Source organism: Microtus pennsylvanicus, chromosome 7, assembly GCF_037038515.1.
Source record: "Microtus pennsylvanicus isolate mMicPen1 chromosome 7, mMicPen1.hap1, whole genome shotgun sequence".
Lineage (NCBI taxonomy): Eukaryota > Metazoa > Chordata > Mammalia > Rodentia > Cricetidae > Microtus > Microtus pennsylvanicus.
The window spans coordinates 23,662,210-23,689,135 of record NC_134585.1 but is presented as its reverse complement, the minus strand read 5'-3'; the positions used below and the strand labels follow the sequence as shown (position 1 = coordinate 23,689,135).

The following is a 26,926-nucleotide window of genomic DNA, read 5'->3' as shown; positions in this document are numbered from 1 at the left end:
CTGTCTAGATTTGCAGAATCCAGGCAGATGAGACGGCTAGACAAGCGTCCTTTCGAGTTGCCCTAGGAAAAGCAAACAAAACGGTGCCAGCCCCTAAACAGCTGCTTGGGGAGAAGGACATCTGCCCTTGTTTCACCAGCCATTCAGAGCCCAGGCCATGCTTTGAAAAGAGCGGTGGGTCTGGGGAGCAATAGTTCAGAGGCAGCCAGTTGTTAGACCGCCTTTGTCTTAAGGAAGCCACCCATTACCGTAGCGCCATAACTCGTAGGGAGCCAGCTGTCAGAGCTGTGGCACGGGCCACTAGGGGTTGGGGGGTGGGAGGCAAGGGAGGAAGAAGCTGTCGATGGCCAGATTCTCTTTGAGACACCTGAGCCTGACTGGCTTGGTAACCCGAGAGTTCTCATTTTCTTTCCGGCCCAGTGAAAGACCCCGGGGCCCTTCTTTGCTGTCTACCCTTGGATAGATAGCAGGGACATCTCAGGGTTCTGCTTCCTTGGTTTCCAACTCCCTGAGAGCTGGACTGGGTTGCGCAGCCCTGCGCTGCAGCTTGGCTGCTCTGATCCAGCGCTCTGCTTTGAAATCTACCCCCTCCTTTTTTTTTTTTTAAACCAGGTATGATGATGTCAAACGTGATGCTGATGCTACAGTTACAGACACAGCCCCCGCTGGCGCAGCCTCTCTGATTCTCTCTCCCTCTCCGCGTCCAGCGCTGGGCTTTTTCAGACAAGTGCATCTGCTAACCAGGTCACATTTCAGCCACGACCCACCCTCCGTCAGTCACTGAAGTCAGACCGCAGGAGGAGGGCTGAAGAGGACCGCAGCGCCTCGCCAGCGGCGCGTTGGAGGAAAGGACATCAAATCCTGCAGAAGTCGAGACCCCCCCCCCCCAGGTCCAAGCCCAGACCACGATGAGCGCTCCGGGCTACGGGTGGCTGGCGTTGCCGCTGCTGTTCCTCGCAGTGGTCGCCTTGGCTGAAGGCGACGCCAAGGGGCTCAAGGAGGGCGAGACCCCCGGCAATTTCATGGAGGACGAGCAATGGCTGTCGTCCATCTCGCAGTACAGCGGCAAGATTAAGCACTGGAACCGCTTCCGAGACGTGAGCGGCGGGGCAGGGAGGGTCGGGCCGGGCCGGGCGCGGGTTCCGGGAGGGAGGCGGGGAGCAGGGACCCCGAGCGCGCTGGGAGCAACCACCGCGTGTTGGAGCCAGAGCCTCTCCGGCCTGCCGAGCTAACTGCGCCAAGAGTAAACAACACCGAGAGTCCCAACCCTGCGCCCCTCTCGTGTTCGCTTGGCCATCGACATTGGGACCTTCAGTCCCGCAGCCTCTCAAAGAGTCCCAGGCGAGGGACATGCTTGGAGGGCGCACGCTCGCGACAGGGTCTGCCCTGTGGCTTGACGCGGAACAAGGGTGCGGGATGTGGGGACCCGGGTCCGGGCTGCTGCTGGGCCCCGCCTGTCCCCTTATTGCCATCGGTCCCGGGGCCAGGCCTCTGCCGGGTGGATGCTGCAGGCTAAACACACGGGCCTTGGCAAAGGCAGCATGTCTGGGTGGGGCCAGCAGGGAAGGTAGCGGCCGCTTGGGTGTCCTCGGTTCCCGCCTTGGGCTTGGGAAGAAGGGTACCTAAGGCGCAAGGACTGAGCGGTGGCCAAGGCTTTGAGTTTGGAGAAGGGTTCCCGAACCCTCATAAGAGATGGTGGAAGGCGTGTCCATAATGGGGTGAGAGCGGCACAGTGAAAATGCCCAAGGCCCCCTCAGGGTGGCCACCAGAACCAGGCTACGGTCCTTGAACGTAACAACCTAGGCATGGTTTTCCTTGACCACGCTTGGAGAGGAAGCAAGGCTAGAAACCCAGGGGACCCATCCTTAGTCCAGAGGGCTTGAGAAGCAGAAGCAAGAGCCTCAGGTGCTGGGTTGGGGGGCCCTGGAGGGCGCCCACCACATTTAGACTTAACCTTGGGCCGAGCTTTGCGGGCGGGGGTGGGGAGGAGGCTGCGGACCGGCCGGCGCCGCAGCTCTGTTTACCCGCACCTGTAGATCAGGGAGGGAATAGGAGGCGCGTTCCTTCCCGCAGGGCGGCCGCAGCCGCGCCTCGCAGATGGTGGCGTGGGCAGGGGTGAGGAAGGGAGGGCGTGGCTGCTCCCTGGGCACCTCAGAAGCCGATGAGGGGAGGGGGAGATGTAGAGAGCCCCTCGATGTGGCGCTAGCTGACTCCCCGACCTCCTAAAGCATTCCCCAGATTCTCTCATCCTACCCACCCAGTACAAGACAAGTCACACCATGACTGCCCTCACTTCTTAAACTTCGAACATCCACAAGTTCCTTAGATAATTTATTTTTCTATTCAGCAGTTTAATCCTGGTTCAGAATAAAGATTTTATTTTAATATTGTAAGGTGCGTTACTGATACGGCATGCTGTGGGTCCTTACCGAGAAAACAGATGCCCAGTGACCCAGAAGCCTGGGGGAGCCCGGGAACTCATTCCGTCAGAGCATGTAGAACTGGTATTTACAGTTTTTCTTTTTGGAACCGGCTTGGAGTATCTGTCTAGACATTATTTTTTAAACACACGTAGGGCACCCAGCCACACTACGAGAAGAGGCAGAGATTCGGATGCTTTTTGTTTTCAAAGTCAAACTGACATGTTTTCATTTGTAGAGGGAAGGAACAACCAACTGCATCCGGCTCCTGGACCACATAGTGGGCCATGATTTCCATCTTTCCCCCACCATTGTAGAGAGCCTGTGGCCCAGCAAAGCCTTTTCCAGGCACCTGCAGGACCAGCCCAGATTAGCGCAGTCTCCTGTCACGGTCTGCAGTCCAGCAATGAGGGGGTAGCAGCAAGCTGGTCCTTCCGGAAGGAATCCATGTGTCACTGGTCCAAGCCTCCCTCTGACTCTCTGGCTCTTTGATCTGCCTGGGACTAGTGAAGGTCAGAGAGAAAAAGAAACGCTTAATCAGAACAGTGAGGGTTTAAAAATAAAAAGAGTCCTTTCCCTTCTCTCCATCCGCCTGCTTCCAGCAGCCAACACAGTGGCTGCCAATAAATGCTTGACTAGCTTGACCCCCAGCTCAGGGCTGCCCACCTGTCTGCCTGTATTGGCGCTACCTCCCCCATCAGAAGAAAGGCACTAGCATTAAAATTGCAGGACCAGCCCCTGCAGGATTCCTAGAGCCTGCATTGCTGGTGGAGAGGGGGTGTTTGTGCTTTGGAAACGCGGGTTTTTCTCTAAAGCCCCATTCTGGGGAGCCCTGGCTGCCGGAGGATGGGGTCAGAGAAAGAAGTAGGACAGAAAGGATGAGGGAGAGGGCGTGGCCTTGTGGGAATCCGTTGGCAGCTTCCACTGAAAGGCAAAAAGGGGGCTGCTAGCTCGGAGTCGCTGCCTTGCATAACTGTAGCCATGCCACCTTGCGAATGGCGCCTCCTGGAGTTAGGTGGCGCACAGACTGCACTCAGAGGCTTTGCCAGCCCTGCCTGCACACACTTCCCATCCCACCGTAAGGGCTGGAGCCCCCAGTGAGAGAGACACTGTAACCCAGATCTTTATATCCATCTTCATCGGGTTGGCTGCTCTGAAAAATATGAAAACATCAGCTCTTCATGAAAGAAAAGGGATTTTTTTTGGTGGTTGGGGGGAGTCTCTAAGAGATTGCCAGGTTGAGCTTGACCCTGGTTCATAAGTGATCACAGATGGCCCAGGGCCACTGGTTTTGGCTGAGAGAGAGGCAAGCAAGAAAGAGGGCTGTTCTCAGAGAACAAGACCCCTCTCAGGAAACGTCAGTAACACGGATGAGGGGCTGTCTCATTGAACAGTTGACAGACGAACTGGGAAGATGGAGGAGATCATGTCAGAGAGGCCAGAGGAGGGTGAGGCTCTGGGGTGTTGCTTGGATGTCCAGAATTGACTCGGTCGAGGAGGGCCTTTAGATTATTGCTCTCTGTGTGAGCACTAAGACAATCAGAGAGGCAGGCTTTGTTAGCAGAGTAATCTTCCTCCCTTCCAATGGGCACAGGGCTCTCCTATCCTGGGCCCATAGGTCTTTTCTAATGCCACTGCTCTTCTTCTGGGGAGGAGTGGACTCATGAGGGAATAGCTAGAAAGCTAGTGGGCTAAGCTAGACTCCATGGCTTGAAAGTCCTCTGCCCGGTGCAGTCTTATGCTTCTCATGAGCCCTGCTCATCAGTGTTCCCATGTCCAAATTCACTCTCTGCAGAGCTGGGTCAGACTTGTCTATGGGTCTCGTGGATACGGGCACTTGAGAGGAGAAGGCCATTACAGGGCCTCTCCAGGGCTGGCTCCAAAGAGCCTGGCTGGGAAGAACGGATTGTTCTCTTTCTTCTTGGCTCTTCTCTGCTTTGCACTCCACTTCCATTAATTTTTAATTATATTTGTGAGGGCTGAACGTAGTGCTTGGCACCCAGAGGCACACTGCTAATCCATGTTGAGCTGACAATGGCAGTGAGCCTTCCTGATATGCATTGTCTCTCGCGCCTCTCCGCAACCCAGGAGACAGTTGTCCCTTGGTCATCTACCCTTGTGTGGTCAAAGAAACGGAGGCACAGAGACATCGAGTGACTTATTTGGGGATCCACGGCTAGGAAATGGCAGGCCTGGGATTTTATTTTTCCCTTGAGACAGGCTCAGTATCCCAGGTAAGGGAGTACAGGCACACACCACCCACCACGCCCAGTTTCTTTAGTGCTGGGAATTGAACTCAGGGCTATGTGCACACGAGGCGAGCCCTGTACCGGCTGAACCACATCCCCAATTCTAGAAGTTGGATTTAGATCCAGGTCATGTAATTCAGCTTTGCTTCCGGGATGACTGACATGCCTCATCTTCACTGAATGGGGGAGGGAGGGTCAGCTATAATGAACCAAGAGTCCCCCAGCTAGTGTCTTATCAGCTTCCAAGGCTGTCCCAGGAAGGAACAGCATCTCCTTGGAAGAATGACAAAGACCCGGTGTTGTCAGCAGCCAACCACCAACAGGGAGTGCAGAGTTTGAGGACAGTTTGGCCTGGGCTCAGGTTCTTCCCACAGGACACCAAGCTCATCATACCAGCCTTCTGAACCTCGGTTTCAGATTGGGAGGCTGGCATGAACGTGCACTTCCTGCCCCAGGAGGGAGGGCATCCCTTGCAGGCCACCCCTGGCCATACAGAAACTGTCTTTGGAGCTGGTCCACAACCTGTCTTATTCTTCATGTCAGGAGCGGTACAGGGGCTTGATTAGTTCCCTCGTCTGCTATGAATCTGGGTGTGTGCATCTGGGGTTCCATGATGATGCAGAGCAGGGGTTCGGGGCTTTTATCTGGTGACCGTGTCCTACTCTCGTGTCTTTGTGCATGCCGATAGGCTAGTAACATGGAAAACCCGCAAAGGGTTCCCGGATGACTGTCCCCTCCTGCTTCCAACCTCCAATGTGAGCGTAGGGACAATCTGTGCATACGTTGTGAGGAGGTGTGGGTTTGTGAGAACCCAAAAGTGGGTCAGAAGGGATTCTATAATTTGGGTTGGGAGCAGGCCAGGTCCTTCACCGGCTTCCTCCTCCACTCTGATTTCTGACTCTCCTCTCACCGGTTGGCATCTCCAGAACAGGGCAGCATGTTGATGGGTTTGAGAGGCCAGCAGGACGCCGGACCTGGGAAGAGAGGAAGAGAAAAGGCTTGCTGCTCCATGAAGCTGCAGGCTGCTCCTCTTGACTCCCAGCCGTTGTCAGGGAGACAGATAGCCCATGCCACTTCTCTCTTCATGAGGTCAGAGCCGTCTAGAGAACAGGAGAGCTCTGTCCTGCCTCAGGTCCCAAGGGCCCAGGCAGAGTGCTCGCTCTCTTTATCTTCCTGCTGGGTAGATGGATTATCTATGTGGCCCTGAGACAACTATTTTCCTTTCTTGAACCTTGATCTTCTCATTGGCTTAATGCACAGACTAATGGGAATGATCCACTAATCTCTGAACATTCCATGACCCAGGCATGGGGCACGGGAGCATTCCCACCCCTGGCCCCTGATGGGGCGGAGAGTCTTTGAGTTCAAGGAAAGGCTTTTCCTCCCGAGGAATAGGCTTTCTGGCAGCTCAGCACACCAGCCCTCTCCATTATTTCTTCCTATGCAGCCCTGGTTGTCCAGGAGCTCACTTTGTAAACCAGGCTGGCCTTGAACTCACAGAGATCCTCCTGCCTCGGCCTCCCAAGTGCTGGGATTAAAGGTGCCCAGCTTCTCTGCTGTCTGCTGCAGGTGTCATAGATGGGCACACACCAGCAGCAAGGCTTTACCTCGTATAGTCCGGAAGGCAGGAGGTCAGAGATGAAGGTGTAGTGTGCACTGTCTGGCAAGGGCTTCCTTGTGGTGCTGGTGGCCTCCTGGTCCTGTCCTCATGAGACTGAGCACCAGTCCTTCCCTCTTCTTTAAAAAAACGTTTATGCTATCTTAAGGGTGCGGGTGTTTTACCTGCATTTAAGATATAAATGTGCCATGTGTGTGCTTGGAACTGGAGTTCCAGATAGCCATGAGCCCTCACGGGGGTGTGGGAAATGGAACCGAGGTCCTCTGGAAGAACAGTCCGTGCTCTCTCCCTTGGCCCTTTTGTTCTTTCCCTATGTGGACTCTGATCGCGCCGTTAAGTGTTCTGTCCTGATGACCCCATCTAAACCTAGTTACTTCCTAAGGTTGTCACCTGACCTGATACCTCCCCACATGTATATGAGTTTGGAGTGGGGGCAGACCCCAGACATGTAGCCTGTAACATAGTCTTTTTTTCTCTCTCTCCCTGGAGCCACGAGGGACTGTGGATGGGGAACACGTAGGTGTAGGCCTAGGCCTGGATGCATAGTTTAGTTAGTTTGTTTTTTTGAAGTCAGTGTATAGCGCATGCTAGGTTAGATTCAAACTCGCCACACAGCCAAAGCTGACCTTGAACTGATCCTTCTACCTCATCCTCCTGAGGGATGGGATTATAGGAGCGCAGTTAGGATGCAGAGTTTAAATGTCACCGTGCCCAACTTTGCTGAGCAGATGTGGGTTCAGCTGTGGTTCTGGGGTGAGCTAGGGTCTGGCAGCACCCCCTCCCTGCCCAAGAATACCATCAGCCCTCCTATTGCAGGACTAGACATCCCCCCCCCTCGCTGTTCATTGGCTGCAGGTTCATTTGGCACTTGTGGGCGCTGCCTCGGGGAAGCACTATTGCTTTGGATCTCAAGGGCCCTCCCGCTGGAGCAGTTAATGTGTTTGTCACTTTCCTCCCGTAACCATAAGCCCCTCGGGGCAGGATCTGGAGATTGCCTTGGGCACACCCAACCCCCCCAGTACTGTTCAGTGCTTTAGATGCCCCACAGATGTGTTCCCACAGTGGAAAGTGTGCTGGCCAGGAAGGGTCCCACCCCTTCCCGCCAACCTCTAAATCCCTACTGACTTGCCAGCTCCAGCTCCGTGGGCTCAGGCCAGAGGGTGAGGCGAGGAAAGGGCCCTGGGCTGGGTGATTTATTTTTCAGTGATGAGGATGTGAGGAAAGGGGGCCTTTGTGTCTGTGCCTGGCTGAAGGCAGGTGCCCACCTTTCCTGCCCCCTGGCTCCTTGGCACTGGCCTGGGGACATGGTGGAGAGGCTGGGATTACTCTGCCTCCCTCCACCCCTTTCTGTTCTCCTTTCTTTATTTGAAAGATTGGGAAGACAGATCGCCGGGGCCTCAACCAGTGTTCAGTCCCTACAGATTATCTATGAAGAAAGCGGCCCCAAAGGCTAGGTACCCAAGACTCTCTGTGCTCTTGTGGTCTAATGTTCTTCCACACTGGCCCATGTTCCTCAGCTCATGGCTGGAGTCCTCAGCGGTCTTGGCACCTTGATTCATCCTCGGGGGTCCAGTAGGGAAACCAAGGCCCTGAGACCGTTCAGAAGGGAGCCCATGCCCATCACCACTGCCAGGTATAGGATCCAAGGACTAGGGTGGTAACACAGATCCTCAGAGTCACGGAAGGTGACCTGGTCGCTCTGGCCTGGTCTGGCATTGGCAGGGGCGTTGGTGCAAGCATACCTGAGTCTGAGCCAGGCTCCTGGCATGCAGGGAGCAACGAGAAGCACATTTTTACCTTTAGAGGAAATTCCTGAGAGGGGAAAAGAGGTGGGGGGGCGGTGTCTCCCAGATTCCTGTCTCTGTCTGTTTGTCCAGGCCTCACACAGTGGGCACAGCCCTGTGAGAGAAAAGCAGGTGTTTGTGATGGCCTCACCCTGGCCAGCCCTCCCTTTCACTGAGACAGAGGCCGTGCCAGGCATTCCAACCCGTCCCTTCCTCACCTGGAAGCCAGCACCTTGACTCCAGGCTTGGTGTCGGGGTAAGGGGTCAGTTTTTGTGGCTGTGGCTGTGGGTGTATCTTGGGAATGACAAGAGAAGGTACCGTATAAGGTTCCCCAACTCCGGGCCTTTCCCAGGGGAGTAGGACATTCCTGCCCCAGTTATGTGGATTCTGGAATGAACTGAAATGATTGCCAAATACCAGACCTCTTGGAGCTTAGGTGAGACCTGGCTCACTGAAATTTTTAGAGAGTCTTGATTTTTCAGAAGAAAAAAAAAATGCCAAAGCAGAATTACAGAAGCTGAGGTTAGTGACAGTCTCTTGACGGCATGCTTCTCCCCTGTGGATGTGCTGACAGTCTCCTCATTGACAAATGATGGCAGAAGTCTGAATCTGTGGCCCCTTGTAGCCAACTCTGTCCTCATGCTGCCAAGCAAATGCAGAGAGCCTGGCTTCTGTGGTCCTAGTCGGTACCTCACCTGCAAAGCGTGACATTTATCCCCGGTTCCCTCCATCTTGGCTCTGAGCATTGCAGCGAGTGGCGAGGGCTCATCCCTCTTTCCTGAATAAGGAAGTCAAGTCTGTTGTCTTGGGTAGGTGAGACCCTTGCCTGTCGTCCAGGGGTAAGGCTGAGCAGGAAGCCAGCACCCTGACTCCAGGCTTGGCTTCGGGGTAAGTGGTCAGTTTCCTCACCACGCTGCTGCAGAGTCGGGGTCTTGGAGGGCGTTTCTCGGTTGGATTCCCTCCCTCTTCCACTACCCCCAGCAAACGGAAGTGATTGGGTTAATTCAAGCTGTGAAGTGAGCTGGCGATTCGGGTGCTAATTAAAATGACAGGAAGTAAACAGCTTCCAAAATACCCAGCATGTGCCCCCTAAGCCCACTAGGCCTGCGCACTTCATCGCTTCCCCAGCTTGGCGCAGTGGGCCTGTCTCCATGGCAACCGAGCTGAGCTGCAGAGATCAAAGCAGGAGATGGGTTAGCTCCAAACCTGCAAAACCAGGGGCGGATGAAGGGATTTCTGGAAAGAGCCTGGAGTAAAGAGTCTCCTACTTCCCCGAAATCTGCCCTCCTCCAATGCCAGTTCTCCCCTCCTGGCTTCCATACTTCTTAAAGTCTGTTGACACGGTCGGAGAAACTACATAAGTCCTGGGATGGGACTTCCTGGTTCTACCCGACCTAGGCCTTTATCCGTTCACATTTATGGTGTGCTGTTTAGGGATGTGGGATTTGGGACCAGTATTCTGTCATGCAATTGCTGTGAGATCCTTTATAAGTCACTTAACCTCACTGAACTTCAGTTCTGTCACTTGAGAAACTGAGATAGCAACAGTAAGTTTCTCTTAGGGTTTCCATGAAGAATAAACAAGGCAGCGAGTAGAAAGTCGTTAGCATAATGCTTCCCCAGTGGTACTCGATGTGAAGACATTAGCTATTGTTACGAGCACTACTACCGTGTACTGGGTGCTGGGCAGGGAATGTTGAACTTTATGTGGTGTTTCCCCTTAAGGAATTGGCTGTGTAAATAAGCCAGGGAAGCAGAAACAGTAACCCCGCTGGGTGTCACCAGAGCAACACTTGATTCTCCCAGGTAGGATAAGACAAAGATGGGGGAGATGATGCCGAGGCTGGGTTGCAGCAGACAGCTAGCTGGGCCGGGGTCAGACATAAACACATGTGCCAAGTGGGAGGGGCAGCTGTGCAAAGCCATGGTCAGCTGAGAGACGGATGCTGGACTAGGTGGCCAGACATAGACGAAAAGATGAACCTTCTGGAGGCTCACAAAACCCTGTCAAGTGAGGATGGATTGAGGCAGAGCCATAGGGCATCCTTTCCCCAGGTGCTCTCATCTGATCATTTCTCACAGCCTCTATCTAATAAGCCCACTTGGGTACCATAAATAGATACACGGCGGGAAGGGTGTAAATTCCCAGTGAACCATTATCACCTTCATCAGCTTGTAGATGGTGCTGGCCACCCCCATCTGACCTCAGTGTTTCCCCAGTCCTACCTACCCTAGAACGACCATTCACATGCTGCCGGCAAAATGCCTTTGTCACCTCTCCCTGTGACCCCTATGGTGAGCGATTCTTCTCCCATTCCCACTGAACTCGGTTCTCCATCAATGCCTCCTCTCTCCTCGGCTTTCAAGGGCCCTCATCTTTCAGCTCTGTCCTCACCTAAATCTGAGTTTCTTGTTGATGTGAGGGCTGTTCCTCTGAGAGAGGCCAGGAGTGTGCCTTGGGCACCAGCAAGGGAAAGCTGGGACCCTGGGTAACTGCAGGGCCTCCTGTTCACCTCACCCTGGCTGCTTGCTTCTACTCTCGCAGGAGTGAGGGGCTGAGATGCAAGGGATCCAGCCCCTCCCCAGCTATGCATGGCAGCGGGGGCTACAGGACTTAGCTGGATTCTGGAATGTCACCCCTATCCAGAAGGGCCTCCTCTGTTCCTCTCTGTCCTCTGTCAGCATGGAGGCTACCCTCTCCTTGGGGTGGGGCATGGCATCGGTGGATTCTTAAAAGCCCTCCCCACCATCACTTGAGTTTCAAATCAGACCTTTTTGGCCTTAAGCTTTAAAAAGTCACTTTGTACGGAGGCCCAAGGATTCTACCTATAGTCTAGCTGTAGTGGGTTTCAGCGGAAGACTATGAACGGGCTCCAAAGCCTTCAGGGGGTGTCCCCGAGTGGAAGGGTCATAGGATAACATAGATTACCTCAGGCTCTGCCCACTCCAGCACTGGAGCGGGTGGGGGTTGAAAGCACAGATCTTGATGGTCAAGGACAGCCTTCCCACACCTGCTTCCCAAATCCCAGGCAATCACAGCATCCTCTGCGTTTGAAACAGGATCTCAGTAGGTAGCCAGGCTACCCTTGAACTGGATATCCTCCTGCCTCAGCTCCTGACTGCTGGAATTATAGATGTGAGACACCATGCCTCCCCTCTCCCACATCATAACCAGATCCCCACTCCCTTCCCAGGACAGAATGAGAGCGACAGGAGACACCCCCTCCCTCTGAAAGAGGCTGGTTCCTACTTCTGCCTCAGGCCTGGTAATCCTGGCTGGCCTCAGTTACTTGGCCATTCTCATCCCATTTTCCATCTTTAATAAAGGAGGATCTGGTAGAGGATTCCTGCCCCCGAGATGCTGTTGGAAAAAGGCTAGAACTGAACGAATTGTCCTCCTTTGGTCCCAGCAAAAGGCCAGGTGGCATTTGTCCTGTGGCCTCCAGAGCAAGCCCTAAGCAGTGGGCCCTGCTGACCTTTCTCCTGTCTGACCCCGAGCCCAAGTGCTGACCCTGAGCCAAGACACTTGACAGATCGGGCATGTTATGGGGCCCAGGGTGAGGAGAGCTAAGGGGTAGCGGAGAGGCCAGGTGGGAGAGACACAGAGAGCTAGAGAGGCAGGCAGAGGCATCCTAAGAGCTAGACCCTTCCTCCCAGGGAGTCTGTTCCTCTCGGGCCCCTCCCGCCTCTCCCACCCATCTCTTAATACCTTCCCTATCTACGGAAGAGGCAGGAAGGCTGAGTGTGAAAACTGGAGGCTGTTCTCAGAAGTGGGGTCTGCTACTTCATTTCTGGTATAGGCCATCTGGCACTGGAGGAGGATGGCCTTAAGTGCCCCATGATCATGTGCTGCACATCTGTATGCTTATGTGCAAAGCCATACAAGTGAGGAGCATACATGTGCACACATGACTGCATACAACACACACACACACACACACACCACCACCACCACCACCACCACGCCCCTAGGCATACACATATGCATCTAGGTAGGACTGAATGAATGGCCCATTCCCATTTTGACCGTCGCCGTCTGGGCTCTGCCTTGGGGGCCTTTATCCCTGCGGTCCTGCTGCCTGCCAGTTTCCAGAGGAGGCTTCCAAAGCCCTCATGGATATCTCTTCATTGTGGTCCCTCTGATACCCGAGCCCCATGCCGTCTTCTTCTGGCCATAACAGCTACACGCCAGCCCATGTCACTGCCATCTTCGCACATCTCCGACAGAGGCATGGCAAAGATAAAGAGAGTTTGCAGTTGGCTCTATGTGGTTTCTCACCAGTGTGCCATGCAGGAGGCTGGTGGCTGGCTCTCAACACTAATGTCCTCCTAAAGCTGCTCCTACCTGCCTGGCAAGAGTTTCTTCCAGATACCCTGGAAGCAGTTTGATGGCTTTCAATAAGTGTCTCTATCCCAAAGGGCAAAGGGAGGAAGCTAAGGGAGGTGGATGGGAAGCTTTCTGCCGCTGGCTGGGTGGGGGGCCTCAGGCCATGGGCTAGAACAGAATTGGAAGGTCTCCAAGGGCCTATGGTCTCAGAGACCCCATGATGTACTGGGAAGAGGGGGCTATGCTGGGCAATCTCTGGTTCAGTGAACATGTGACCTGAATCCACTAATTGCCAGTCTCTGAATGTCCTTGTTCCTTCTGTCCAGGAAGGGCCGACTCACGTGACCTGGAAGGACTTTTCAGGGTCCCTGGTCCCTGATAATCAGGGAAGCCATCACCACCAGTGCTGTTGTCCCCTTCCTAGTGTGCACCATCTGGGTTCTGCCAGCTTTCCTACAGCTTGGAAGAGAGGCCTCTTCCTCACACCTCCCTCACAGGGTGGGCAGGTGGCAACAGGGTGCCTGCCAAAGAAGGGGCTTACGGGAGAAACTGGGTGATGTCTTCCAGACACCCAGGGCAGAGGCACGAGCAACACCATTCCCAGGCAGCACAGCCCTCTTAGACATCTGCCTTGATGGCAGGACCAGCGTTGGACTGGGGTTTGCGGCACCCTTTCAAAACCACGGGCCTGACCTTACAGCTTCCGTTGCGCAAGTTTTCTGGGGTGAAGATATGGGAATACTGGTCTCCAAATGATGTTGCTGGGGGATTGGGCCTAGAGACACAACCAAAGGAGGTCAGGGATGTCTTGGGGCTCATGGTCTGAGGGTGGGCCTCACAATGAAGTCCCTCCTTTCTCTCTCTCTCCCCTGCTCATTTCCTGTGGATTCCGTGGCATCCTGTCTCCAGGAAGTAGAAGTGAGTATAACCCAGGCTTCACCCCGACTCTTTTCTCTTCCCCTGCCAGCTCCCATGTGGGGAGAAGAGAGGTGTGGGAGAGACTGGAAGGGGTTCTAGGGTATCCAGTGTATCCAGTGTGGGGAAGCTCTGGGCAGCATCTGGGTGGGCAAGTGGAGTTATCATGTGGAAATAGTGGCCCAGGCCTCTCTCATCCTGCTCCCTGCAGTTGAGCCTTAGCCCCAAAATGTGATCAGGCCCTTCCTTTCTCCCCATCCCTCTATCTTTTCCTAGGATGACTACATCAAGAGCTGGGAGGACAATCAGCAAGGAGATGAAGGTAGCATGTCCTTCCCAGCTGTGTGTGGGAGGAGTCTGACACCCGTGGGACTCTGCCTTGGGCTTCTTCCAACAGCCAGGCACCTGGGGCACAGGACTCGGAAGTTACCGAGGGCTGCTGGAGAGAGGGACCTCTGGGGTCTGCAGTGGGGCTGGGAGTCCTGGGTTCTCCTAGGTGGTCAGTGTCCCGACCTTGTGTCCCCACAGCCCTGGACACCACCAAGGACCCCTGTCAGAAGGTCAAGTGCAGTCGGCACAAGGTGTGCGTCGCCCAAGGCTACCAGAGGGCCATGTGCATCAGCCGCAAGAAACTGGAGCACAGGTGAGTGACCCGAGCCAAGAGCCCCCCTCCTGTCTTAGTAGGCAGCTACTGCTGGAAAACACCATTTAGTGGCTCACAAGATCACATGATCAGATTGTTTCTCAGGGTCAGGACTTCCACCCAAGTTTGGTTCTATTGGTTTGGTTGGCTCTGGCTCAGGGTCTGTGGTCAAAGATGATGACAATTCCTTCTGAGGCCTTGACGGTCACCAGCAAGCAGGGGACAATTTGGGCAGGAAGACATGGTCTCTGGGAGAAGATGAAAAAACCCGGGAGGAAACAGATTCTCACCTTGAAAGATTCTTTGGTTTTGTTTTGGTGTCAGAGGACAGAGGGGAGGGAGGATATTTGAGAAAGTTTGAACTTCGGAGTTCCATGACAATGCAGGGAAAGCTGGAGTTGGAGTGTCCCCCTCCCTCTTGGCTCCTGGCTGTTGTTGGGAGGTGGGAGTTCATAGTCACTGGAAAACCCATAGGGAGGTTTGGCTACCTTCAGCCTCACCTTAGGGCAACTGGCTTTCCATAAATGAATTGAAATGGGGAGGAGGGAAGGAAAGAGAGGAGAGAGAGAAAGAGAGAATGAGAGGAAGAGAGAGCCACATCTCACCAAACACAGGACCTAGGGAGTCACAGCTCCTCCCTGACCAAGGTGTCCTGTGTCTAAGACAAAGTAGACCAGACAACCCGAAATCTCCTGTTTGGACACGTGGGGATTTCACGACGTACTGAAGACTAGTTTCTGAGGCCTATGGGGGAGACGTTGAGGGACCTTTTGGGGGGCTATGTCAACTCTCCCATTTTGCAAATGTTAATGAGAAACACAACAGTAACCATTTGGTGGTTAGACAAAATGACTGGATGGGCCAGATGTGGCCCATGACCTCCACTTGTTGCTCCCTCTTGCAATCAGACCTCTCTCTGCTCTCTGAAAAAGGCCAAGCTAGGGTCCATGTTCTGCCCAGTTGGTCCATTCTTAGGAGATGGCTCTGATGGAGGGGTGATGGGAGAGGACGGGCAGGGTGGGCGAGTGATCTCCTGTAGGTCGCAGGGCTGGGGTCTTGTCAGAAAGGGTCTCTTGCACCTTCTGCCAGCTCTCTTCTCTCTACCTCCATCCCCACATCTTCCCCATTCATTCTCACAGGATCAAACAGCCGGCTCTGAAACTCCATGGAAACAAAGACTCCACCTGCAAGCCCTGTCACATGGCCCAGCTCGCGTCAGTCTGTGGCTCTGATGGCCATACCTACAGTTCGGTGGTGAGGAGCCTTGGTCGTGTGTGAGGTGGAGGTGGGGTGTCCCCAGTGCCACAAGGAACAGAAGGACCACTGACTGACCTCCTGAGGAGTTCCGAGGATTGCTATAGGGCTGGGTCAGTGTGTTCAGGGCAGCCCTTCAGCCCTGGCCATGGTGATCTGACTTTGGGCAGCTGGAGGGCAGGGAAGAGTCATGAAGGGATGTTCGGGCAGGTAACACACGTGGAGTAAGCCACTGGACACACTGAGGGAGCTCAGAGGGTCTGTTTTTCGGGGAGAAAGGACTTCCATGCTGAGAGCCTGATGCTCACCAGCCAGCAGGGGGCAATATGGGCATAGTCTTCATCAGAAGGCATAGGGAAGAACCTTGGGAGCAAACAGAAAATTTTGAGAATTTTTGGAATTATGAGACGATATTTGTGGAGGCACTTTTACAAACTTAAGAGTTCCAGGGAAGCATAGGCACTGGCTAGTTTCTAGAAGTGAGAAGCTAGGGCTGCTTAGCTGGCGTTGACTTGAGATCCCCCCCTTTTTCCTTTTTATATCCCCCCACTGTATGTGTTTGTGTGTGTGTGTGTGTGTGTGTGTGTGTGTGTGTGTGTGTGTGTGTGTGTGTATGCTCAAGTTGATGTTGGGATTTCTTTTCGATGGTTCTCAGTCATTGGGTTAGGGTTTCTCAGTTAAACGAAAGTCCCGTGACTGCTAGTCTTGTTAGCCAGATCGTCCCAGTGGAATTCCCTGTTTCTGCCTTCTGAGGCTGGACTTACAGATGGGTTCCCATGCCTACGTGATTTCTGGGGATCTAAATTCAGGCGTCCATGCTTTTGTGACAAATGCTTTAACCCTATCCTCTCCCCAGGCCTGGGGAGAGCCTTTGGGTTGGCATAAGGTGTAGAGGTAAGAGTTCCGTGCCGAGGGGATTGTGGTAACAGAGTGGGGTGGGGAAGGACGAGGAGAGAGAATAGGTATGAGACTGTGTGTAGGAACCATGGAGCTCACAGAGAAGCTAGAAGCAACAGGAGAGAGGAGTGGGAGGAAGACGGGAAGGAGAAAAAGAGGGGGGCAGATGGGGATGCGGAAGAAGCTGTATCCCACATGAGAGGACAAGGTGCCTTGTGGGCAGGAAGCTGCCAGAAAGGGTCTAGGAGGTCTGGCTTCCACCTAAAGCTCTTGGCCCTGGGCACAGCCCTGAGCCTCCCTCGGCCTTGCATGAAGCACAAAACCCACCGTCCTTCCTTCTGGAGTGATAGAAACCCTCAGGGCCCCTGGCTGCAGGACCCACAGCTGAGCCCCCATCTCCTAGCCTGTGCTCTCTTGTGCAGTGTAAACTGGAGCAGCAGGCATGCCTGAGCAGCAAGCAGCTGGCAGTGAAATGTGAGGGGCCTTGTCCCTGCCCCACGGAGCAGGCTACTATGTCTACCACCGACGGCAAGTCAGGTAATCAGGGTGGATGGCCATAGCCAGGCCCAGGGCATTGGGCCTAGCTAGGTGACCTGGACGCCCTTCAGGACTGGAGGATAGTCTGCAGATTGGGAAGGAACAATTGGTCATAACAGGGAAAGGCGTTGGAACCTGTGGGATTTGGGGTCCTGGTAACATAGAGCAGGACACTGGGGCTTTGTCCCTTTTTTCTTCCCAGGGTCTCTGGGAAGTAGGAGAGGAGTCTGGTTAGACTTTGAATGGGAGGGAGGGGAAACAGGAAGGGGAGGGGGCTGGGAGATGGGAGGAGAGGAAGCCCCTTCCCCTTCTCCTGCTCCCCTGAACACTGCCCAGCCTCCAGGGCTGCTGCTTTCACCCTGTCCCTCCTTGAACCCTCTGCTCTGTTCCACACCGCAGAGACCTGCACAGGGCAGGACCTGGCCGACCTCGGGGATCGACTCCGTGACTGGTTCCAGCTCCTTCGTGAGAACTCCAAGCAGAACGGCTCAGCCAACAGTGCAGCCAGCCCCGCAGGTAGCATGGGGGACCAATGCTCTGTCTGGGGTGGGGTGGGGTCAGGGAGACAGGAAGGGGCCCTGCAGACGGGTGTGAACAGGTGTGCCCCTTCTCATCAGATCCCGAGCCTATGGTGTGAACCCCCAAAGAGCTTCACCTGGAAGAAGCGAGGTTGGCTTCAGCCATGATAAGATGTGGGTGCAGGAGTTTAGTTCCTGACAGTGGGATAGCCAAGGGAAAGGGAAGATTTTTCTGGACCTGCTGAGCATGGTTGCAGCCTTGGATTTGATCCCCAGTACTGAAGAAATGTATTCTGACAGACTTGTAAAATGGACTTACATGGTTCAGGTACAGTTCAGTATGTAGGGGTAAGAGGCAAAGACCTTTGGCTGTTCTTTATTTTCTGTACCCCAAGGCTAGGTTTCAGGTTAACCTGAGTCTGAACAGAGGTCTGGGGCTGAGAAAGATGTAGCAAGATGGATGACAGGCAGCAGAGCATACCTGAACTCCAGTCTCCTTCCCAGGGCTGGACAAGAACCTGGGGGCCAGCTGCAAGGACTCCATCGGTTGGATGTTCTCCAAGCTGGACACCAGTGGAGACCTCTTCTTGGACCAGACAGAACTGGCTGCCATCAACCTGGACAAATACGAGGTCTGCATCCGCCCCTTCTTCAACTCCTGCGATACCTACAAAGATGGCCGTGTCTCGACCGCCGAGTGGTGCTTCTGCTTCTGGAGGGAGAGTGAGTCTGGTCCTGTGGTCCTCTGGCACTGACTTCCTTTTGGGGGGTGTTGAGCCCCAGATCCAGCCTCTCTTCGGCAGTCATAATAGTTGCCTCTTGGTCACATGCTTAGGCCCAGAGCCTTCCCAGCCCACCTCCTTGCTGTATCTATCTGGGCTTCTCTCATCAACTAGAACCCAGGGCAGCCGACACTCAGCTCGCTCCCTGAGCAGGCTCCTGGGTGGACTGGATTTTGTGGATCCTGAAGCTTGTGCACTTTTGGATACCTTTAAATAAGAGCATGAAAAGAAAAATAAATGTGGGGGCTAAGGGCTGGTTCAGGGGTAAAGCATTTGCTCTGATGACCGAGCTCCAGCCCCAGGACGTATGTAAAGGTGGAGGAAGGAATTATCTGCACAGGGTCGTCCTCTCACTTTCACACGCGTGATGTGGCATGCACACGCCTGCCCTCTCAAATATACGAACACACACACACACATATACACATGCTTCACATACACGTGATAAACACACAGTTATGTGAAGCCCTTGGGACCCCTTGGAGAATCTGAGAGGAGAGGGTGCGAGTGAGGGCTCAGAGCCAAAGACACATCAGCTTTTCTGCGATTCCCCTTCTGATGGACACATCTCTTTGCCCCAAACAAATGATTACGTAAGCTATTGCTTGTGTAAACGTTCTGGAATTCACCATGTATCTGAAACCAACCTTTCCTGTAGTCCCCAGTGCTGGGATTTCAGGCACACACCACCACACCCTGCTTTGGCTTTTATTTGTGTTTCTTTATCCTTTTTGAGACAGTGTATCATATGGTCCAAGCTGGCTTAGAAATCACTCTCTATCCCAGGCTGGCCTTGAACTTGGCATCCTGTTGTTTGCCTTAGCCTCCTGAGTGCTGGGAGTACAGGGCATACCATCACGCCTGCTGCGTGACATTTGTTAGCGGTGGATGCTCAGAGCCAGAGCCGGAGGTGTGTTTAGAAACCACCTAGGCCAAGAGGCAAATGATAGAAAAACTGTTCCCAAAGGGTCAAGTTTGCTGCCTGGCCAGCCGCTGGAGGAGGCCCAGTACTTGCCTTCCTGATGATTGCTGTATGAGAAGCACCTGCCACTGAAGGCCGAGACTTGGCTAGGGCTCCATCATGTGCTACTTTGGGGTTCCAAATACACGACCACTTCTTTGTGGATTCACTTCCTGCATCTGCTCTGGGAGATAACCATATCTAACTCAGAGGCTGTGGCGAGCATACACTGAGGAAGTCGGGGTACACACTGCTATGAGAGTCACGCATCCCTCGGTGATGCAAGGCCCCAAGAGCAGTTTTTCTGTCTTCAGTGTGCTGACTCCCCCTGCTGCCTGTGCCGCTGCAGCACGTCCCCTCCCAGGCTCTTGATGTTCACCCATTCCTTCTGCATGTGTGGAAGGGCTAATCCACAGGCAACAGAAGGAGACTGTGAGTCACATTGAGCATAGCCTGAGCACATTAAGACCTCAAAGTCGACCTCCAAGGTGACACACCTTCAACAAGGCCACACCTACTCCAACGAGGCCACACCTCCTAATAGTGCCACTCCCTATGGACCAACCATTCAAATACATGAGTCTCTGGGGCCATTCCTATTCAAACTACCACAGGATTTTTGGTTTGGGTTTTGTGGTTTTTGTTTTGTTTTGTTTTGAAACAAGGTTTCACTATCTGGCCTTGGCTGTCCTGGACCTATCTATGTAGACCAGGCTGGCCTCGAACTTACAGAGATCTGCCTGCTTATCCCTCCAGAGTGTTGTGGTTAAAGGCAGGTGCCACCACAACAAGCTTTTTTCTGAATTTTTTAAAAGCTCGTCCTATGAGTGCCAACATCCCTAGTGAAAGAACCCTGGGATTCTTGGGATCGTTAGCTTGTCTTAAGCTGTAGAGGCCTCCCTTATAGACACTGGGAGTTTTCACCCAGCGGAGCCCTACACTGGATTGAGGATCTTAGTGGGACCCCTACATACCACCACCACCCTGGTGTGGTCAGATAAAACCCGAGAGTCCAGGTGTTTTATTTTGCAGACCCCTTACAATGGCTTCTAAGTTTAGGGGTGCTTTCAGCACCATGGGTCAACCCTAAGACTGCTTCTCTCTACAGAGCCCCCCTGCCTGGCAGAACTGGAGCGCATACAGATCCAGGAGGCAGCCAAGAAGAAGCCAGGTGAGGAGGGGTACAGAGGAAGAGGCCAGGGGTGCTTCCCTGAGCTCCCTTGAGGCCCAGAGATTCCAGTTGCCCTTTATGGCATACGATGAACCTATAGGAGGACCAGGCCTAGGACCACACAGGAAAGCACCCTTCTGGGTTTTATGGGCTTGGTAGGCAAGAGTCTCCTCAACTGCCCCTCAGGGATTGTCAGTAGTACTGGAAGAAACAAGCCCTGAGTGTCTGGTTTCTTGGGGGCGGGGTGTCAGTACCAGGCTGGCCAGGTTCTGAGGTTCTCTGGGCCCCCGCACACACACAAGACCCCTCAGGGTTCCTGTTCTAACGCTCAGGTGTCTTCATCCCGAGCTGTGATGAGGACGGCTATTACCGGAAGATGCAGTGCGACCAGAGCAGTGGTGACTGTTGGTGCGTGGACCAGCTGGGCCTGGAGCTGACGGGCACACGCATGCATGGGAACCCTGACTGTGGTAAGAGCTGGCGGCACTGGAAGCCTCCTGAGAACCTGCTCCTGGGGGTTTGTGTACATGGGGGCAGGACCTCGAGCTGAGAGAAGAGAAGATACAATGGGCTCCCTGTCAACCTTCCACTTGTTCCCCCAACAGATGACATCGTGGGTTTCTCAGGGGACTTTGGAAGCGGCGTCGGCTGGGAGGATGAGGAGGAAAAGGAGACAGAAGAGGCAGGAGAGGAGGCCGAGGAGGAGGAGGGTGAGGCCGGTGAGGCAGACGATGGAGGCTACATCTGGTAGATGGCCCTCAAGGGCCTCGGCAGGCCAGGGTGCCGACGGCCGGAGAGACGGGCCAGAAGAAACCTGGACGACAGCAGGCAACTTAGCAAATGGATCCGGAAGTCAGTGTGAAGGACCCTGGCTCCAGAGGGGAGGACTGGAGGGAAGAGTGAGGCATGTGTGACTGGTGTGTGTGTGTGTGTGCGCGCGTGTGTGCGCGTGTGTGTGCGCACGAGTGTGCATGTATGTCATGTGCGTGTGTGATGTGCTGACGTGTGTCCTTGATCCATGCTGCTCCTGGCAGTGAGTCACCCAAAGGCCCCTTCCTTCCTGTAGTTCTTTTCTTTTCCTTTACTATTGATTTCTAAACGCACAGGTCCACACATATGTACACAGTAACAGGCCAAAAGCAATGAAATGAGACACCTCTGATTCTGTCTCTCAGCCCAGCACCTGGTATTCCTCCCTGCTCAGTCAAGTGTTACCTTCCCCTGCTCCTTTCTGCCTTTATTCCCCCATCTTCTAGAGTCAAAGAGAGGAAGAGAGGGAAGCTGTAAGCTGGACACCCTCCCCAAATCAGGCTGATTTGGTGCGAAAGCCCAGCCATCTTCTGGTGACAATAGGCAGGACGCCACACACAGCAAGGTGGACCTGTCTGATATCTTGAAGGTCTAGCTGCAGGTATGTCCAGCCATGGTCCTTAGACTGCGTATGGTTAAAGATAGTTATCAGTGTGGTCCAACACAAAACTGTAAACCTACCTAAGACATAATTTCTTTGTTGTTTTTGTTTGTTTGGTTTGGTTCGGTTTTTTGGTAACTCGACTGAGGAGTTCTTGAGTGTCAACTTTGTAGATGACAATGGTCAATGTCCAAAGACTGGATACACCTAGTAGATCATCTCTTAACCTATTCCCGAGAAACCACAGATAGCCCAGGAGAACAGGCAGAGACAGTGAGGAAGGGAGGGGAGGATCCTCTATGCCTGACTTCAGATTAACCCACTCAGCACCTGTTGCCCTGTGGGGATCTAGGATGCTTTCTTGACAAACGGGGGCTGTCATCATGCAGCCGAGCTTTGACGCGGCCTGCTCTGAGGTCTTTCTGCTGCTGTCTCTGTGCCCCGGGTAGGGTTCCCCTTGTATAAGGAGTGGAGGACCAGAAAGCAGCATATGTATGCCCACCTCCTCCTCGACCCTCAAAGGAAATGGTCCCTTCTTGCCCAGACCAATAGAAAGACATGTCCCTGAGACCCTGTGTGAGGAAGTAGTGGGAAGTCGCCACTTCCTGTACCCTGAGATAGTCCTGGAGGAGAGGCATCAAAGCCCCTGTCCTCTCAACCACGGGGTCTCCGCTGCCTCAAGTGTCCCCAAGACAGCCAAGACACCCTAGCAGAACTACATTCCCCGCTCTATTTAAAGCCTTTCAGCATATATGCATAGAGGGGAAAGCATTGGGCAGCTAGGCTCTGAGGCCCTATCTCACCATGTCCCCAAACCTCTAGGCCCAGTGGGAGGTCTTCTTACCCAGATGCCCTATGGGGTTCTGCATGTTTATTGTTTCCCATTTCTCCCTTTTCAATGGAAATTTCTTAATATATATTGATGAAGAATTTCTTACCTGTACTTGGGCCTCTGATACCTTTTGGTACATGCACATGTGTGTATGCGTGTGTGTGTGTGTGTGTGTGTGTGTGTGAGAGAGAGAGAGAGAGAGAGAGAGAGAGAGAGAGAGAGAGAACATCTGGGGGCCACTCTGATGGCTAAGGATGAGACCACCTGTATGCTGGGGTGCTGGGAGGCTGGGCAGCTCCTGGGGCTCTTGTGCCAAGGCTTCTAGGACAAGGCCCCAGTCTGGTTCTCCATAGCATCCTGGGGCACTGGCTGGATGCATTCACTGAGTGTTGGTTGGACTCTAGGGAAGAGCCTCCTCCTCATCCTTCCCATCTCTTTCTGCCACCCTTGGAATGGCCACCTTCTTTGTCATCTCCTGGGAGAAATACGGAAATGCCACTAAGTTCCGCAAAGTGCTTCTCTTTCCACAGCACAGTTCTGACTCTACCAGTGTCGCCTGACCCCATCCCCCGCTTCCTCCTCCTTTCCTTCCTCAGGCCTCTGCCACCTTCCTCTGGTCCCTGGCTCAGTCACATCAGCCCTCTGCATTCCAGAAGCAGTCTTTGCTCTTCCTTCTTCTCTTCTTCCTCCTTCTCCTTCTCCCCATCCTCCTTCTCCTCCTCCTCCCCATCCTCCTCCTACACCCCACCTCTCCTCCTCCTCTGGCTGGAGTTACTTGAAACTTCCCGCTCTCGCTAGGCTGGAGTCTGATTCTTCCTCTGCCCCATCTGGATTTCCAGAATGTTCCTGGGTTGCTGTGAAGGATTTTAGGCTCTCTGGGATGGGGATGGGGTTACAGAGGAAGAAGCACCCTCTACTTCCATTCTGCCCCCTCCTCCTGGGGGGTGGGCTTGCTGTGCTCTGTGTGTCCCTGGGTCTTCTGGCTGTGTATCTGACTTTGTAAATATGTTCAGAAGAAAGCAGAAGGGGTCGAACTCGCCTGCTGCAGGCTTGCCGGGGTCCTGTAGCTTGTCCTTCTCCATTGCCCCCATACTGCTTTTCACCCCTTTGAGACGGAGCCCCACAGAGGTAGGCAGAGCAGCTGTTCCTGATGGGGCTGATGATCCCCAGGTGGCTTCTGGTTAAGCAAGCTTCAGGTTTCCTTAGGAACAAGGTCACAAGTTAGGTGGCTGTCAGTCCTGTGACCTCCTCATTGACTAAGCTGCCTGCCCAGCCCCTCCTGGTTCAGTCCCTGCTCTCACTCCCTTGGTGCAGGCAGCGGAGTTAGGGCTATGTTGACAAGAGTTCAACCAAATTATCGCAGAGCCACATCTTGCAGGGGCCCTGAAACTGCCCAGCTGGGGGCCTCCTTGGGCCCCTGGGTGCTGGGAAGGATGTTCAGGGTGGGGCAGGTTGGGATCGGAGGGAATAAACGTGCCTTGAGAGACCACTCAGAGGTCCCAGGAGTGATGGGGATGGAGCTTAGCCTGGGGAGCTCTGCAAGGGAGAATGTTGGTGAGAGAGACATGGGACATCTTGACATCCCCCCAGTGTCCCACAGGGGTTGTGACCACACGTGATGGGTGGGCACAGGTCCTTCCTTCCTCCAGCCCCCCTGCTTTGGGTTGGCACCTATTCGGCCTGTCTTGAACTCTGCTTCCGGCTTCACCACTAAGTAGGTGGGCGGTGTCTTTTGGTATCATCGCACCAAAAGCCTGAGCCCACAGCCCTTGGAGAAAACCAGGGGCCCATCTTTGACACCTGGGTCATATTGGGCCTCCTGGCCTGCCATTGTCCCAGAGGAGGACCAGGGATTGCAAAAGGAGATTCAAGAAATCCCTCACAAGTCCCAGGCAGAGCATCCCGCTTCACAGCCCGCGTCCATCTTAAACCGTCTAATGTGCAATAACCGAGCTTAGAGTTAAAAATTGTGGTCCAGTGCTTGGGTTCTGTCTGTAGATTTAAGTGCTGACATTGTATCTCTCAGTAATTTTAGATGTCTTTAAAAAAAAATTGAACAAGTGTTAGACCCGTGTGTGCGTTGATGGGCACTCAAGCGTCCTGTGGGTGATCCCGCTCTCTCCCCTTCCTCTGCGCCACATCCCCTCATGCCCCGCCCATACCCACCTGCCTCCACCTGGGGCCCCGCACCTTCCCGTGGTCTTTATCTGCCTATTACTCAGCCTAGGGAAACAAGTTCACTCTACACATGCATAAAGGAAAGCAAATGTTATTTTTAAGAAAATGGAAAATAAAAACTTTATAAACACCACCCGCTGAGAGATATCTGGTTATTCTGCCTCATAGTGTTTTCATAAAGCTGACCTTTGCAGATGAGACCCTGTGGCCCAGACTACCCCAGTCGGCTCTTTGTTCTTACTGTTGCAAGTGAGACCTTGGAGAGGCCAGGGCCCAGTTCATCTGCAGAGGACCAGGCTCTGCATTAGTGCAAAGAATGCCACCCATGCAAATTAGCTCCTCTCCTAGTTAAGCACGCTCCTGTGGCTCAGCTAAAAGCAGAGATAAAATTGCATGTATGTGTGTGAACACATTATGGACCTCTCCTGTGGTTTTTCCTTTAATTAAAAAAAGTTACACATTGATTTGAGGCATGTGTGTACGCATGCGCACACGGACGCAGCGCACGTGACCCATGCATGTGTGAAGTTTCAGAGGACAGCTTGAGGGAGCGGGCTCTGTCCTACCAGCACGTGCGGGTCCTGAGGATGATTCTGGTTTCCAGGTTTGGTGGTAAGAGCTTTTTGCACCCACTGAATCGGGTCTGCCGGCCCTAATCCGTGTTTTAAAAAAAATCTCTATTAAGGGTGTGGGAGATGACTCAGCGGGTAAAATCAGATGATCCAAGTTTGATTCTGAGACCCATTTTGGTGGAAGGAGACACTTGACTCTTGCAAGCTGTCTTCTGACCTACACACACACACACACATATGTGTGTGTGTTGTGGCACCCATGACACCCTCATTCCCATACACACAAAGGAAATAAAAATATAAAAAGGAGCCGGGCGGTGGTGGCGCACGCCTTTAATCCCAGCACTCGGGAGGCAGAGGCAGGTGGATCTCTGTGAGTTCGAGGCCAGCCTGGTGTACAAGAGCTAGTTCCAGGACAGGAACCAAAAGAGCTATGGAGAAACCCTGTCTCAAAATCCATATATATATATATATATATATATATATATATATATATATATATATATGAAAATGACTTATATTGCCCATATGGATCTACTCTGATGATTTAATACTGTCCCTATTTTTGGATACTGGTGTTGTTTCCGCTCTGCTAATACAAACAGTATTGTGATGGGACCCATCTTGGGTTATTTTGGGGCCACAACACGTGTGTGTGTGTGTGTGTGTGTGTGTGTGTGTGTGTGTGTGTGAAGGTGAAGGGACCCCTGCTGGTACTTAGTTCCTCTGTCTCGTTGCCATCCTGAAGGCCAACCCCAGAGTCATAGGCACCTTTCTGGAAGGAAGCCTGAGGATGGATATGTTGGGGGACTGTGCTCCCAGCAGGAAGGAGGAAGTGGGCAGAGATGAGAATGCAGACCCTAGAAGGGCTTCCCAGCCTGGGCTTGTGGGAGCCTGCAGGTTCAAAACCAAAGGAGCCGTGAGAGATGGGGGCTTGAGCCTCTCACGAACCCAGGCCTTAGAGCTGGCTTGCTGAATGGCATCTCCATTCAGCTCCAAGGAGGCTGCACAGTGGATGCCCCAGTTCACCTGGGGAGTCCTCTAAACGAGCACCCCAACTTTCAGGTAATGTTTGACTTTTGCCCTTCACGGATCAGCATTTGTTCCAGAAGGATTCATTCTTTGTCACCATATCTCAGCAGCCTGGATTCCCAGTGTTGCTTGGGCTAGCAGCAAACTGTGTTGCTGGGGACAGACCCAGGCCAATTGGCAGCAATAGCCGAAGCCATCCAGACTTACAGGGTGCCTACTGGTCCCTGGCTTCCCTGGACTTGTCCCTGAATTCAGCCAGCCTCTCACCTCTCCTTCTGCTAACAACTTGCTTCTCTCTGGTATTTAGACTTCTGGGGACCGGACAAAATATATATTGATATATTGACTTCGCTCAGGTTTCAGGGGAAGGAAGGGGGTGTGGGAAAGGGGCAGGGACAGCTGAGAACAACCCTAAAAGAGAAAGACCCAAACGTGCACAAAAACTGAGCTACACAGGTCACCTTCCCACCACCTGCCTCCCCAAAGTTGTGCCTATGACTGACCCCCACACATGTTCTAGGGTGTCTAGAGATGGAGAGAGTACTTGACTGGAACCAAACAAAAGCCCTACCATACACATATATGTCTGCCTTAGGGTTTTTATTGCTGTGAAGAGACACCCTGACCATGGCAACTCTTATAAAGAGAACATTCAGTTGGGGTGGCTTGCTTCCAGTTCAGAGGTTTAGTTCATTATTGTCATGACGGAGATCGTGGTGGCATGCAGGCAGAGGTGATGCTTTGAGAGCTGAGAGTGTTCTATCTTGAGTTCTATCTTGACCAGAAAGCAGCAGGAAGTTGACTGACTGTCACATAGAGTGAAG

General features: G+C 53.4%; 1 protein-coding gene across 1 annotated transcript; it reads left to right on the top strand.

Moving 5' to 3' along the window:
• Nucleotides 1–24,631, top strand: Spock2 (SPARC (osteonectin), cwcv and kazal like domains proteoglycan 2). The gene is made up of 11 exons (XM_075980187.1): nt 1–174; nt 613–1,097; nt 13,591–13,636; nt 13,843–13,957; nt 15,097–15,211; nt 16,531–16,645; nt 17,045–17,161; nt 17,668–17,886; nt 20,015–20,077; nt 20,410–20,547; nt 20,683–24,631. The coding sequence occupies exons 2-11, from the start codon at nt 909–911 to the stop codon at nt 20,826–20,828; spliced, it is 1,263 nt and encodes a 420-aa protein (XP_075836302.1). The 5' UTR covers nt 1–174; nt 613–908; the 3' UTR covers nt 20,829–24,631.
• Nucleotides 24,632–26,926: the final 2,295 nt, after the last annotated feature.